General features: G+C 48.0%; 1 protein-coding gene across 3 annotated transcripts in view; it reads right to left on the bottom strand.

Annotated features, from left to right (window-relative positions):
• Window positions 1–16,476, bottom strand: part of LOC110533197 (centlein) — a 103,181-nt gene that overhangs the window by 63,486 nt on the left and 23,219 nt on the right. For all 3 annotated transcript variants that reach the window (XM_036973829.1, XM_036973828.1, XM_036973827.1), the window contains 2 exons: window positions 13,818–14,051; window positions 4,947–5,099 (listed from right to left, as the gene is read on the bottom strand). In XM_036973829.1, coding sequence (XP_036829724.1) covers window positions 4,947–5,099; window positions 13,818–14,051 — 387 coding nt within the window. The remainder of the gene's footprint in view (window positions 1–4,946; window positions 5,100–13,817; window positions 14,052–16,476) is intronic.

Below are 16,476 nucleotides of genomic sequence, written 5' to 3'. Positions count from 1 at the left end.
TGTGTGTAGGGGGGTATAGTGTGTGTGTAGGGGGGTATAGAGTGTGTGTAGGGGGTATAGAGTGTGTGCAGGGGGGTATAGTGTGTGTGGTAGGGGGTATAGTGTGTGTGGTAGGGGGGTATAGTGTGCGTGTGTAGGGGGGTATAGAGTGTGTATAGAGGTATAGAGTGTGTGTGTAGGGGGGTATTGTGTGTGTAGGGGGGTATAGAGTGTGTGTAGGGGCGTATAGTGTGTGTGTAGGGGGGTATAGTGTGTATGTAGGGGGTATAGAGTGTGTGTAGAGGTGTATAGTGTGTGTGTAGGGGGGTATAGTGTGTGTGTAGTGGGGTATAGTGTGTGTGTAGGGGGGTATAGAGTGTGTGTAGGGGGGTATAGTGTGTGTGTGTGTGTGTGTAGGGGAGTATAGAGTGTGTGTAGGGGTGGTATAGAGTGTGTAGGGGGGTATAGAGTGTGTGGTAGGGAGGAATAGAGTGTGTGTAGGGGGGTATAGTGTGTGTAGGGGGGTATAGTGTGTGTGTAGGGGGGTATAGAGTGTGTGTAGGGGGTATAGAGTGTGTGCAGGGGGGTATAGTGTGTGTGGTAGGGGGTATAGTGTGTGTGGTAGGGGGGTATAGTGTGTGTGTGTAGGGGGGTATAGAGTGTGTATAGGGGTATAGAGTGTGTGTGTAGGGGGGTATTGTGTGTGTAGGGGGGTATAGAGTGTGTGTAGGGGCGTATAGTGTGTGTGTAGGGGGGTATAGTGTGTATGTAGGGGGTATAGAGTGTGTGTAGAGGTGTATAGTGTGTGTGTAGGGGGGTATAGTGTGTGTGTAGGGGGGTATAGAGTGTGTGTAGGGAGTATAGAGTGTGTGTGTAGGGGGGTATAGAATGTGTGTAGGGGGTATAGAGTGTGTGTAGGGGGGTATAGAGTGTGTGTAGGGGGGTATAGAGTGTGTGTAGGGGGGTATAGAATGTGTGTAGGGGGGTATAGAGTGTGTGTAGGGGGTATAGAGTGTGTGTAGGGGGTATAGTGTGTGTGTAGGGGGGTATAGAGTGTGTGTAGGGAGTATATAGTGTGTGTGTAGGGGGGTATAGAATGTGTGTAGGGGGTATAGAGTGTGTGTAGGGGGGTATAGAATGTGTGTAGGGGGGTATAGAGTGTGTGTAGGGGGTATAGAGTGTGTGTAGGGGGTATAGTGTGTGTGTAGGGGGGTATAGAGTGTGTGTAGGGAGTATAGAGTGTGTGTAGGGGGGTATAGAATGTGTGTAGGGGGTATAGAGTGTGTGTAGGGGGTATAAAATGTGTGTAGGGGGGTATAGAGTGTGTGTAGGGGGGTATAGAGTGTGTGTAGGGGGTATAGAGTGTGTGTAGGGGGGTATAGAATGTGTGTAGGGGGGTATAGAGTGTGTGTAGGGGGTATAGAGTGTGTGTAGGGGGTATAGTGTGTGTAGGGGGGTATAGAGTGTGTGTAGGGAGTATAGAGTGTGTGTGTAGGGGGGTATAGAATGTGTGTAGGGGGTATAGAGTGTGTGTAGGGGGGTATAGAGTGTGTGTAGGGGGGTATAGAGTGTGTGTAGGGGGTATAGAGTGTGTGTAGGGGGGTATAGAGTGTGTGTAGGGGGGTATAGTGTGTGTAGGGGGTATAGAGTGTGTGTAGGGAGGTATAGAGTGTGTGTAGGGGGGTATAGAGTGTGTGTAGGGGGGTATAGAGTGTGTGTAGGGAGGTATAGAGTGTGTGTAGGGGGGTATAGAGTGTGTGTAGGGGGGTATAGAGTGTGTGTAGGGGGGTATAGAGTGTGTGTAGGGGGGTATAGAGTGTGTGTAGGGGGGTATAGAGTGTGTGTAGGGGGGTATAGAATGTGTGTAGGGGGTATAGAGTGTGTGTAGGGGGGTATAGAGTGTGTGTAGGGGGTATAGAGTGTGTGTAGGGGGGTATAGAATGTGTGTAGGGGGGTATAGAGTGTGTGTAGGGGGTATAGAGTGTGTGTAGGGGGTATAGTGTGTGTAGGGGGGTATAGAGTGTGTGTAGGGAGTATAGAGTGTGTGTGTAGGGGGGTATAGAATGTGTGTAGGGGGTATAGAGTGTGTGTAGGGGGGTATAGAGTGTGTGTAGGGGGGTATAGAGTGTGTGTAGGGGGTATAGAGTGTGTGTAGGGGGGTATAGAGTGTGTGTAGGGGGGTATAGTGTGTGTAGGGGGTATAGAGTGTGTGTAGGGAGGTATAGAGTGTGTGTAGGGGGGTATAGAGTGTGTGTAGGGGGGTATAGAGTGTGTGTAGGGAGGTATAGAGTGTGTGTAGGGGGGTATAGAGTGTGTGTAGGGGGTATAGTGTGTGTAGGGGGGTATAGAGTGTGTGTAGGGAGTATAGAGTGTGTGTGTAGGGGGGTATAGAATGTGTGTAGGGGGTATAGAGTGTGTGTAGGGGGGTATAGAGTGTGTGTAGGGGGGTATAGAGTGTGTGTAGGGGGTATAGAGTGTGTGTAGGGGGGTATAGAGTGTGTGTAGGGGGGTATAGTGTGTGTAGGGGGTATAGAGTGTGTGTAGGGAGGTATAGAGTGTGTGTAGGGGGGTATAGAGTGTGTGTAGGGGGGTATAGAGTGTGTGTAGGGAGGTATAGAGTGTGTGTAGGGGGGTATAGAGTGTGTGTAGGGGGGTATAGAGTGTGTGTAGGGGGGTATAGAGTGTGTGTAGGGGGGTATAGAGTGTGTGTAGGGGGGTATAGAGTGTGTGTAGGGGGGTATAGAATGTGTGTAGGGGGTATAGAGTGTGTGTAGGGGGGTATAGAGTGTGTGTAGGGGGGTATAGAGTGTGTGTAGGGGGGTATAGTGTGTGTGTAGGGGGGTATAGTGTGTGTGTAGGGGGGTATAGAGTGTGTGTAGGGGCTATGTGTGTAATGATCATATCTGATCAAGCACTAATCATAAGCGGTTTGAATTATCTTTCAGGTGTTATCAAACCATATACCCTTCATCAAAACCCAAATAAAGCCGGAGACAGAAATTCCACCTGGACTGAAATGTAAGTCTGATAATATTCATGTTTGTGGGGTCAGCTGGAGAACATCCATTTGCATCACATGTAAAAGTCACACAACACAGAGTGAACAGACAGTGAAGGACTGGACAGAGGGACACACAGTGATCGATGAAAGGCTGTGGGTGCAGATGCTCCTCTCTTCCAGTTGGACAGCCCGTCTGCCGTCTGTCCTGCAACAGGTCCAGATGAAGATGTGTGTGTGTGTGTGTGTGTGTGTGTGTGTGTGTGTGTGTGTGTGTGTGTGTGTGTGTGTGTGTGTACTACGAAACGACTTGTTATGGAGGAACACGCCGTTATCTCTTTAATGCTGGGCCAGCCACAACTCGTGCCCGAGCCATCGAGACACACACACACACACACACACACACACACACACACACACACACACACACAAACAGCCTGAGGACAAAACAAAAAAGGCGAAGGCGTAAGGAAGATGAAGATGTGCCCTCATCTCGCCTCGACAGCTGGCTAGGGGCCACGACCTGCCTGTGCCATGCACCCCGTAATGGCTCCACAAACAGAGAGAGAGAGAAAGTAGAGAGAAAGAGAGAGAGAGAGATGCGTTACCAGAAGGAGAGAGTGCGAGAAATAAAAGTATGTTATTTCCTGAACGGTTGATGACCCCAGCTCCACGTTGGAGAGGCACTCCATAGACCCCCCCTCCTCACCCCTCCCTCCACTCTCTCCATCTCCCTGTGAGTGGAGAGAGAGACTGGTGGGGTCACACTGTCATCAATGGAGTTCTTTATGATGGCAGCACCGTGTCATGTGTGTAGCAGCGCCAGCCAGGGCTCTCAAAGCACGACTTGTTCAGGACCCGGGTGATGTGAATGGGATATATTGTAAGCCACACACAAACACGCGCCCCCACACACACCCACAGCTATATGGGCCATTCAAAGACCCACTCGGTGCTTTTCAGGATGCAAAAAAAAGCAACAGGTACTAAAAGGTTTTAAAAGGGACATTAAGAGACATTAAGACACATTAAGAGGAGCAGGGAAGAACCAGGAGAGAGTGTTGTACATAAACTAACACACAAGACATGCTAAAGTACAGCCCCTATAATGGTTTGACTGATATGGACTGGAGGCTGGAGGGAAAGTGACAACAACAAAAAAACAGTGTGATGTGGGCAGAGCGGCTGAAGGTTGTGTGTGAACGCTGGCCAGCGCGTGAGTGTATGTGTGTGTGGTGTGTGCGTGCATGCGGGCGCTGTGTGTGTGTCAGGGTCAGTATTCCCTCCAGTGTCAGATCAGATAAGGTACTAGGGCCAGGCCCCTGTCCAGGTGGAGCGGAGAAGAGAGGGCCGGACTAATGGAATGTCTGTGTCATCTCTGTAGCTGGGTGTTAACACCACCCACCCAGGTGTGTAACGGAAGACTCCTCTGGCAGACAGAATAGAGACAGACTGGTACAGCTGGGCCCGTCATGGTGCTGTATGCTGTATGACCCTCTCTCTAAAGAGATGTCAATGATGTTTTGGCCTGTATTCATGTTAAAAAGCCTAAGTGGAAGCAAAAGTGACATGTATTTTTTTTGCTGCCTACAAAGTCCTTAACGATGTGTGTCTGTATGGCAGATTTGGAGTGTTATCTAAAAACATATTAGTCAAAATAGTGAGTGGTTGGAATTTGAACGATCGGAAGCCTAATGTGGTAAATCAGCCAGTGCCTGAGCCCCAGGCATGCATGAAACCCACAGCACACGCCGGCCCGGGGAGGGGGGGTGGGGGTGCAGGACTACGGCTGCCAGAGAATGGATCAAATTAATCACATGATTCCCATGATTCACTGTAACTTGCCCCTGTCTCCCCAGTAGCCGTCTCCTAACGGACTGGGGTGAGTCTCTGAGGTGACTGGGGTAGTGTGTGTGTGTGTGTGTGTGTGTGTGTGTGTGTGTGTGTGTGTGCATAGTAGCTGACCCACCTGCCGTCTCCCAGTGTGTTGGCCCCTGGTGGGGCTGAGGGCCAGCGATGTGTCTGGGGGCCCCGGGGGCTCCTGTGGGACCGGGCTACAGATTGAGGGTGGGGCCTCCTCTCCACTGGGTTCCTGATCTGGAGAGTCATACAGAGTCTGCTCCTGTAAAAGGCCAAGCACATCCACATGATCCACCACACTAGACTCAGATATTCAGATAAGGTGACAAGAAAAACAGTATTTTACAATAGCATTACAGACTACGTCGGAGGACCCAGCAGCCTCTGGGAAATGACAAAGGTGAAAGTTGTATTTTGGGAACCAATTATTATTATTTATATATAGATATATATTTTAAATGTGATCCAATTAAAACATTCCAGCTTATAGGCCTTGATTTGAATTTGAGAGAAGAAAAAGAATTGTGTGAAAAAACATGAAAAGTTCAAACTAATCCTCAACTAAACCCTGATCTTAGACTTGAGCCTGACCTTGTACCTGTACCTAAAGCTTGAAGGTTGTGCAGTAAACATCCAGACGCATGTAAGCTGGGAACTGGAAGCTCCAACGAGGAGGGGACAGCGGTCTGAACTCAACTCCAGGCGTGAGAGACGTTCCCTATCAAGGACCTATCTATTTATCACCACCTACCAGCCCAGTCAATTAACGCTCCCCAACATACCCCCCCCCCCCCCCCACACACACACCACAGGACCACCGAAACAAAGCAGGGAGACAAGGGCGAACGGGAGTGTCTGTGAGCGTGTGCAGGAGGCTAGGAGGCCAGGCCCCACAGCCGCCCAGAGAGGATGATGGATGGACAGACGCCACTGGCCAGATTGTCCCCTTAGTGTGATGGGAGAGGGAGGGGAGGAAGAGGGGGGGGGGGGTTTCAGACTTATTATTGGGGTGAGAAGTGTGACATTGAGGAACATGTTCATAATATAGACGTTTAGAGAAGCCCATCTATACAGACGCTTGTTTATTCAATTGGTTTGTACCGGTCCCTGTCCCTATTCTAATAACAGAATAACCCTACGCTGCAGCCCCAACTACGTTGCCAGTACTTCTACAAGTGTACAAGGTAAGCTGTTACTGTAGCTACTGTAACATCAATACTTACTGTTACCTAACAGGGTACTGTAATCCAGTTCTTTATGTGACCTCAAAGAAAGCCTTATCTTGTCCCCACTTTTCTCCCCGTCATGTGTTTTAACTCATATGGCCAGTGTGTGTGTGTAGATAAGGACAGTCCTCGGGGGCAGTGGTTTATATGCAGAGCCTGCCTGGGCTTTCTTTGTCATACACAATTAATGATGAGGAACATGGTCTTAACATAACAGGCAGGTGGAACGAGCGCACGGACGCACGCACGCACGCACGCACACACAACCTTAACATATGCAACCATACTGTGCGTTGCCACCTCTCCATTCATCCTTGATGACCCTATATAAAAAGGTGAGCAGTAAATAATGCATTGAGCTAGCCAGAGAGTGCTACACCTACCACTTCCTTCTATACCTACCACTTCCTTCTATACCTACCACTTCCTTCTATACCTACCACTTCCTTCTATACCTACCACTTCCTTCTACACCTACCACTTCCTTCTATACCTACCACTTCCTTCTACACCTACCACTTCCTTCTATACCTACCACTTCCTTCTATACCTACCACTTCCTTCTATACCTACCACTTCCTTCTATACCTACCACTTCCTTCTACACCTACCACTTCCTTCTATACCTACCACTTCCTTCTATACCTACCACTTCCTTCTATACCTACCACTTCCTTCTATACCTACCACTTCCTTCTATACCTACCACTTCCTTCTACACCTACCACTTCCTTCTACACCTACCACTTCCTTCTATACCTACCACTTCCTTCTATACCTACCACTTCCTTCTATACCTACCACTTCCTTCTACACCTACCACTTCCTTCTATACCTACCACTTCCTTCTATACCTACCACTTCCTTCTATACCAGGCACTAACACACTAGAGGTCGACCGATTAATTGGAATGGACGATTAATTAGGGCCGATTTCAAGTTTTCATAACAATCAGAAATCTGTATTTTTGGACACCACAAGTTAAGAACACATTCTTATTTTCAATGATGGCCTAGGAACGGTGGGTTAACTGCCTCGTTCAGGGGCATATAATCGATGCGGTGCGTATCGTTGATCCAATGTGTACCTAACCATGAACATCAATGCCTTTCTTAAAATCAATACACAGAAGTATATATTTTTAAACCTGCATATTTAGCTAAAAGAAATCCAGGTTAGCAGGCAATATTAAACAGGTGAAATTGTGTCACTTCTCTTGTGTTCATTGCCCGCAGAGTCAGCATATATGCAACAGTTTGGGCCGCCTAATTTGCCAGAATTTTACATAATTATGACATAACATTGAAGGTTGTGCAATGTAACAGGAATATTTAGACTAATGGATGCCACCCGTTAGATAAAATACGGAACGGTTCCGTATTTCACTGAAAGAATAAACGTCTTCTTTTCGAGATGATAGTTTCCAGATTCGACCATATTAATGACCAAAGGCTCGTATTTCTGTGTGTTATTATGTTATTAAGTCTATGATTTGATAGAGCAGTCTGATTGAGCGGTGGTAGGCAGCAGCAGGCTCGTAAGCATTCATTCAAACAGCACTTTCGCTGCGTTTTGCCAGCAGCTCTTTGTTGTACGTCAAGCATTGCACGGTTTATGACTTCAAGCCTATCAACTCCCGAGATGAGGCTGGTGTAACCGATGTGAAATGGCTAGCTAGTTAGCGGGGTGCGCGCTAATAGCGTTTCAAACGTTACTCGCTCTAAGACTTGGAGTAGTTGTTCCCCTTGCTCTGCATGGGTAACGCTGCTTCGAGGGTGGCTGTTGTCATTGTGTTCCTGGTTCGAGCCCAGGTAGGAGCGAGGAGAGGGACGGAAGCTATACTGTTACACTTGCAATACTAAAGTGCCTATAAGAACATCCAATAGTCAAAGGTTCATGAAATACAAATGGTATAGAGGGAAATAGTCCTATAACTCCTATAATAACTACAACCTAAAACTTCTTACCTGGGAATATTGAAGACTCATGTTAAAAGGAACCACCAGCTTTCATATGTTCTCATGTTCTGAGCAAGGAACTTAAACGTTAGCTTTCTTACATGGCACATATTGCACTTTTACTTTCTTCTCCAACACTTTGTTTTTGCATTATTTAAACCAAATTGAACATGTTTCATTATTTATTTGAGGCAAAATTTATTTTATTGACGTATTATATTAAGTTAAAATAAGTGTTCATTCAGTATTGTTGTAATTGTCATTATTACAAATAAATTTAAAGAATCGTCCGATTAATCAGTATCAGATTTTTTTGGTCCTCCAATAATCGGTATCGTCGTTGAAAAATCATAATCAGTCGACCTCTATAACACACACACCACATTCCATGATAGCGTATAAAAACTTCAGACTGACAAGTAGCGCTTTGGCACCTGTGTGTGTGTGTTTTCTAGGATCACAGGTAATGAAAGAAACAACACCAGCGCTGTCATCACCTCTCGATGTTTCCTGATCCCATCATCAGGAGTAGCAGCCTTGTTGCGAGTCGCTTGGCATCTGGGTGTGACCTTGTTAACTGTCGGGGTAATTCACTTTAACCAACGGGGAGAGGGGATGATAAATTATTAGCGGTGGAAGATTTTGTTCACATTTTATTAAATTGGCCTGTCAGAAGGGGTCGGCCAAATTATCTGGGGCCTCGTTTATTGGAGGCTGGCCATATTGCTACATCTGTTACAATTATTTATAATTTCTAGCTCAGTCGGACGGAGGGAAAAAAAGAAGAAGAACAACCAACCAGAGTTTTTTCGGTCGGCATCGGCCACGTAAAGCAATTTACAAATTATCTGATGAGGGACTGTTTTAGTTCTTTCCTCCCTCGTTTTCTAAGCCAAAGCAGAAGAGAACGGGGAGGGATGAGAGGAGGGAGGGGAGGGGAGGGATGAGAGGAGGGAGGGGAGAGGAGGGAGGGGAGGGAGAGAGAAGGGGGAGAGAGCGAAAAAAAAAGAGAGAGAGAGAGAGAGGCGCGCTGTAATTACCGAACACGATTAGGTTCTTCTGGGAACTTATCTGGCGCTCGTGGCCCTGGTAAAATGCGGCAGGAACATATGGAGGAGGCTTGTGATTGTGCTCCCTGAAGCTCGTGACCCGTCTGCTGCTGAGCCCTTCAGCTGAATTTAAATGAGCAGTGCCATGGCTAATGTTCTACACATGCACCATTTATGCCACAAAACAAATCTGATCACTGTTAATTATGGAGCAGCTATAACCAGGGCAGGCCCTACCTCATATCTGTGGCAACGCCGGGCTCTCTCTGCCTGTGTCTCCGATGCTGTTGGAGAGGTAGGCTAGGGTAACGCATGGACGGGACGGGGGGTTGTGGTGGAGTTGGGTGGTACTGGAGGGCGCATGGGGGTGTGTTTGTGTAACCCCCCCAGTTCAGATGCAGTGGGCTGTGTTAGTCTGGATGGTGGTTCCTGAGTGGAAGTGGGTTGTGCTGGAGGACCTAATGGAAGGACAAGACAGGGGCAGTGTGTGTGTGTGTGTGTGTGTGTGTGTGTAGTGCTGCTGGGTCCACCCACACAGTCTGTCTGACCTGTGTGCCTGCAGCACATGGCTGTGGTTGGTTAATGAGGAGAGCTGCAGTACACAGGGCTCCCTTCTAATGAGACCACTTGAGCTATTAAATCACAACACTGGAGTCCATGTTGAGTCCATGTCATTACTGTCTCAGGTCTAATATATGGGCTCTCATCTGCTGCCAGACACAGAGCCCTGACTCTGGGTGGTTCACTGGGTGAGAGCGTGGCGCTAGCAACGCCAGGGTCGTGGGTTCCATTCCCACGGGGGTCGCACACACTCCAAATAAATTCATTATGACACAAAGTATGAAGTCAAAGTCATTAAATGATGGAAAAACATGGCTCTATTTAAATGAAGGTAGCTTTACCGTAGGTTGCAACAAAATGGCTTTCAGTCCACAACTGGCAGAAGTTTCCCTCTATTGCTCTGCCTTCCATTAGGCTCCACTTTCCACTTCATCATTTTTGGGGTGTTTTCATGTAAATCGATTTTGTTACGTTTCTAAATTCCAACCCGACATCACGGCTTCCACTTCCATCAATCTGCTTTTGTAGCATTACGATTTCATAGATCCTATCTGAGAACCAACTATTAATGCTTTCCCCTCTGAGCCTCTGTCCACCATCACTAACCATCTAAACATTAAAAAAACACACACATCTTCCATTCTTCACTAGGTCTATAACTCCACAGGATCCAGGGGTATGTCATGTATGATGATGATGATGAGGATGAGGATGCTGATCAAAAGAAGCACCTCTCCTCATCCAAACCTGACCCTGGCGGAACAGAGCGGCGGGCGAGTGGGGAGTGATACCTGAATTATACATCTGACAGACAGCGCCTGATTCACTAACACTAAACAAGGATTAGATGGAGGCAGATGTTATAGGAAGAGGCATGGCTGTATAGCTGAGGGAAAGGAGGGAAGGATCCAGGCAACTAAAGTACCTTTTACTTAGAAGAAAATAGGAGAATAAGAAAGAGAGAAAAAGTGTTGTTAACGCAGCTAGCACCCTATTCCCTTCAGAGTGGCAACAAGTAGTGCACTATATGAGAATAGGAGGCCGAGTTCCAAGTTGACGAAAAGGACAATAGGTGTCCTTCTAAAATCCCCCTCTTCAACCTAGTCCCAACTTCATTGGACTGACTGAGAGCCTCATCTTCCCACCTCCTTCATTTCCAACGCTGATGAGGGGCTTCGCTAGTGAGCTCTGCTTTGAACGGCTGCCCACACAATTAAGAAGTCACTGTTCATTTAGATGGCTGTCCAGAAAAGCCTGAGGTCTGCTATGTATTCTAATGTGGGTTCTACTAATCACTGCTTTACTGTAGCCAGCCAGAGAAACAGTAGCTAGCTACCCTGTGTGCAATGTGGTGACAGTGTGGGCTGATTGGGCTACGGCTACAAAACTCTGCTGGTGGCCACTGATCACTTGTGGGGGTTTCCCCAGTCTCCTTGGTTGCGGTGGCAGCCGCCAATCTGGCAACCGCTCGATCCAACCTGGCAACCCATCATCTAGGCTGGTGTGTGGCTGAGCTGAGTCACCTGGGCTGCTGGGTTGTCAGACCACAGCCAGAACCTTCAGGCTGAATAGAAGAACAGGGCACAGGGCCATCTTCTAGACTCTATGGAGACCTGTCTCGGTCTGTCTGCAGTGTACTCGCTGACTCACATAAAGGCACAAAGGCATCCAACTATCGAGATGAATGGCTAGCAAAGAACTAGCAAGCTCGTTGTGAGAAACTCTCACAAGGATACAACTATGGTACAAGAGACAGTTTTAGTAGGATCACTGGCCGTTCCTTCAAAACAAATGGAGATCAATCAAAAGCAGATGTAAAACTAGATTTCACCTACTTCCCAACTCCAAATCATTAACACAACTTTCACCTGAATTCTGCATTCCAGTACAAATGTGTAGATGAAGGTACCTGAGGTACTACAGTAGCTATAGAAAGTAGACAAGATTGAAGTCCAGATTGACATCGTCTGACTACTAGACAGACTGATTCCTATTCAGACTTGACCTACTTCAGTCCCAGAGGCAGCATTGAGCATTGGCTGTAAAGTGTTAACTCCACTTCAGACATGGAGACAGAAGACAGACAGTAGTTATCTAGCAGAGCATGGCAACATAACACACAAGGGGTGTTTTTTTCACCTCCTGCACCCCCTTCCTCCTGCCTTCCTCTCCCTCCGAGAAAGTAGTGTTCAAAGCCGTCGCTCTTCCCTCTCTTTCCCCGTATTCAAATGAGTGTGGCGCTAGCTACGTCTCCCCCCGCCCGGCGCTCCCCCAGCCATCAGCACTTTGATCATCTCCAACAGGTAACTTCCAAACATTTCAAATTAAAATAAATCTCCGGCTAACAACCGGTGCATTAGAATTTAACAGGTGTTCGGCGAGAGGAAGTCGTTATGGAATTAGCTATTTACGCTGGAATACACACACGCCCTGTCAGTGCAATTATAGCCTGGGAAACGGAGAGGCCTCTCCCTCCTGACTGGCTGGGATACCTTGGGACGATAATCTGATCTGTTCACTTTGATGTCAGTAGGTAAGGAAAGTTAAGAGACAAAGCAGCCCAGGCGCCGGCTACATGTGCTCTGGGTAAACACTATTTAATATTGATGCCACGCATCGGTTTTGATGCATAAAGATGCCCGAAAATTATGTGATCTGAGTTTCTTATGATGGAGGATTGATGGATGGATGGATGGACGGATGGATGGATGGATGCTTACTGGGGTGGAAGACTGAGAGACAGGGGTGCCTTGTATTGGCAGTGTCAGAAAGAACACACACACACAAAGACTTGTAACACACACGCGCAAAAACCCTCAGTTATAAACATGCATGCACACACACCACACACCGGCCTGGAACGCGTCTCCTCTAGAACGTAGTATTAATTACTGGGGTAACACTGCATAGCTGGACTTAATTGCTCGCTAATTGATCCATTTATATTTCAGCATTCATTCGGCTGAATTAACAGGGTTAAGTGAGACAGAGGCAATTGTAACTCACTTAACATTTGCACTGATATCTTCTGACTTCCTGTCCGGGGCGATGCTATCTGGAGGATTACCACCCGTCAAATTAGACAAACACAATCAATTTGTAAAGCAGCGAATAGCAAACCGTTCTGCAAGGTGTAACACTGCTCAGATCAGCACCTGTATGTATAACATATCTCAGAGTAGGAGGGCTGGTCTAGGATCAGTTTTAGATTATACCTTTAGATTATAAATCAATAAGATTACATGGCCAGGGTGGACCTGATCCTAGATCAGCAATACGACCGCCTGATATTGTCTTGCTACTGTTGTGGATCTGTGGACCGTGACTGACCATGTGTGGTCTAACCAATAGGGAGGATGACTGATAAACGCATCATTAAAAGATATTAAGCGCTACTTTGGTTGATGGAGCTGGACAGACAGACAGACAGCATCTTGTTACTCTCTACCCTCTGGGTGTGAGTTGAGAAAGGGGGAGAGCTGACACCATCACTACTCAACACCATTACCCATCTCCAATTAAACCTGGGCAGAGGGGAATGGCAAAATGGATGCTGCTTCTATGATTCTATCACCTGAAGATAATTTTTAATTGAGTCCCAGTCTAGATAGAGAGACATTGGTGGGAGGAGAGAGAGAGAGAGAGACCCAAGAGAGGAGAGAGATCAGAAATCTACATGAAAGACACTGACATTGGGCTTGAACAGAAATGGGAAGATCAGAAGATCAAGGGTGGGCTGGATATCAAGCCAAGCGCCTGATAAGCATCTCTCTGTCTCTAAAGACCACCCCCACAACGGGCTATGGTGGGCATATCACCACCCACACACTCCTGCCAGGCCGGACAATAATTACACACTGGTTGAGTGTCAGGGGGTCGGAGGTTAGACGTATGTCTATATCAAGGGTGGTGTAAGTGCTGGACCATTATAAACAACTTGGACGTGACATGGGTCAAAACAAACATTCATTATTTCATCAAGCAATACTTAAAGTGTGAAAGTGCATGCAGTGGCGTGCATAAACACACACACACACATCTGTCTGCAATGAAGAACTTCTGAGGTAGACAATATGGACACTCAGTTCACTGCCTCTGGCTGTACAGCACTCTCAATATAATCCCTGAGAAGTGTGACGCAAAATGTCTTCAACTTGCCTCTAGCTCAAACCTCTGACAGCTCACCTCAAAGTGTTTAGAGTTGGTCTGCCTGGCTGGGGGACCGGCTGGGGCCATGGTCTGTGGAAGCTGCTGCTGGTTGTGTGTCTGCTGTTGTTGTTGTTGCTGTAGCTGGCCTTGGAGCTGCACAATCTGCTGTTCCTTCTGGCCCAGCTGGGTTGTCAGGGCGACGTGACTCTGGCGGAGCCGGCCCTCGTTGGATTTGAGCGCCTGGTAACATATGCTCAGCTCGTTGTAGAGCTGTGGCCACAAGTAGAGGAGAGGGAGAGAAAACAGAAACACTCATCACATCGGGTGCTGACGGGACAGAGAGTCGTGACAACGATCGTTCTCCTATTTCCATGGAGAAGACGAGAGGACAGATGCTATGATCATCTGGAAGGAGGGAGGGAGAGAGAGAAGGAAAAAGGGTTGAAGGAGAAAGTGGGAGAGTAGTGGAAAGTGTAAAACCAACCCCCTGACTGGACAGATTTTTTATCCATGTTTGTCCCACCACCTCTCCACACAGAAACTCCTGTTACAGACAGGGCTTACAGTGAGTGGCTTGGCAACCATGAGATTGGCACAACGTTGAACTTCTGAAGAGAGAACATGTTTACTGCCTCACTGTATTACCACTGTAAAGACAACACATTGTCAGCTTGCCTTATGGTGATGTGGTTTTGGGGGGTTGGTGATGTGGTTTTGGGGGGGTGGTGATGTGGTTTTGGCGGGGTGGTGATGTGGTTTTGGGGGGGTGGTGATGTGGTTTTGGCGGGGTGGTGATGTGGTTTTGGGGGGGTGGTGATGTGGTTTTGGGGGGTTGGTGATTTGGTTTTGGCGGGGTGGTGATGTGGTTTTGGGGGGGTGGTGATGTGGTTTTGGGGGGTTGGTGATGTGGTTTTGGGGGGGTGGTGATTTGGTTTTGGGGGGGTGGTGATGTGGTTTTGGGGGGGTGGTGATTTGGTTTTGGCGGGGTGGTGATTTGGTTTTGGCGGGGTGGTGATGTGGTTTTGGGGGGGTGGTGATGTGGTTTTGGGGGGTTGGTGATGTGGTTTTGGGGGGTTGGTGATGTGGTTTTGGGGGGTTGGTGATTTGGTTTTGGGGGGGTGGTGATGTGGTTTTGGGGGGTTGGTGATGTGGTTTTGGGGGGTTGGTGATTTGGTTTTGGCGGGGTGGTGATGTGGTTTTGGCGGGGTGGTGATGTGGTTTTGGGGGGTTGGTGATTTGGTTTTGGCGGGGTGGTGATTTGGTTTTGGCGGGGTGTTGATTTGGTTTTGGGGGGTTGGTGATGTGGTTTTGGGGGGTTGGTGATGTGGTTTTGGGGGGGTGGTGATTTGGTTTTGGCGGGGTGTTGATTTGGTTTTGGGGGGTTGGTGATGTGGTTTTGGGGGGGTGGTGATTTGGTTTTGGCGGGGTGGTGATGTGGTTTTGGCGGGGTGGTGATTTGGTTTTGGCGGGGTGGTGATTTGGTTTTGGCGGGGTGGTGATTTGGTTTTGGCGGGGTGGTGATGTGGTTTTGGCGGGGTGGTGATGTGGTTTTGGCGGGGTGGTGATTTGGTTTTGGCGGGGTGTTGATTTGGTTTTGGCGGGGTGTTGATTTGGTTTTGGCGGGGTGTTGATTTGGTTTTGGCGGGGTGTTGATTTGGTTTTGGGGGGGTGGTGATTTGGTTTTGGCGGGGTGGTGATTTGGTTTTGGCGGGGTGGTGATGTGGTTTTGGCGGGGTGTTGATTTGGTTTTGGCGGGGTGGTGATGTGGTTTTGGCGGGGTGTTGATTTGGTTTTGGCGGGGTGTTGATTTGGTTTTGGCGGGGTGTTGATTTGGTTTTGGGGGGGTGTTGATTTGGTTTTGGCGGGGTGGTGATGTGGTTTTGGCGGGGTGTTGATTTGGTTTTGGCGGGGTGGTGATGTGGTTTTGGCGGGGTGGTGATGTGGTTTTGGCGGGGTGGTGATTTGGTTTTGGCGGGGTGGTGATTTGGTTTTGGCGGGGTGGTGATGTGGTTTTGGGGGGGGGGGGGGGGTGGTGTTGTGGTTTTTAGTGATTTCATGGTGATTTTACTGATAGGAGCTGGTGTCTCCGTTGTGGTCATGTTTGTTAGAGTGTTAGGGGGACTGGTTGAGTGTGATGTCGTGTGGTATTGTATGGTTGAGTGTGATGTCGTGTGGTGGTGTATGGTTGAGTGTGATGTCGTGTGGTGGTGTATGGTTGAGTGTGATGTCGTGTGGTATTGTATGGTTGAGTGTGATGTCGTGTGGTGGTGTATGGTTAAGTGTGATGTCGTGTGGTAGTGTATGGTTGAGTGTGATGTCGTGTGGTGGTGTATGGTTGAGTGTGATGTCGTGTGGTGGTGTATGGTTGAGTGTGATGTCGTGTGATAGTGTATGGTTGAGTGTGATGTCGTGTGGTGGTGTATGGTTGAGTGTGATGTCGTGTGGTAGTGTATGGTTGAGTGTGATGTCGTGTGGTGGTGTATGGTTGAGTGTGATGTCGTGTGGTGGTGTATGGTGTGGTAGTGAACGGTTGAGTGTGATGTTGTGTGGTGGTGTATGGTTGAGTGTGATGTCGTGTGGTAGTGTATGGTTGAGTGTGATGTCGTGTGGTGGTGTATGGTTGAGTGTGATGTCGTGTGGTAGTGTATGGTTGAGTGTGATGTCATGTGGTAGTGTATGGTTGAGTGTGATGTCG

Source organism: Oncorhynchus mykiss, unplaced genomic scaffold (assembly GCF_013265735.2).
Source record: "Oncorhynchus mykiss isolate Arlee unplaced genomic scaffold, USDA_OmykA_1.1 un_scaffold_329, whole genome shotgun sequence".
Lineage (NCBI taxonomy): Eukaryota > Metazoa > Chordata > Actinopteri > Salmoniformes > Salmonidae > Oncorhynchus > Oncorhynchus mykiss.
The sequence above is the reverse complement of the archived record's forward strand: the minus strand, read 5'-3'. Positions and strand labels throughout refer to the sequence as shown.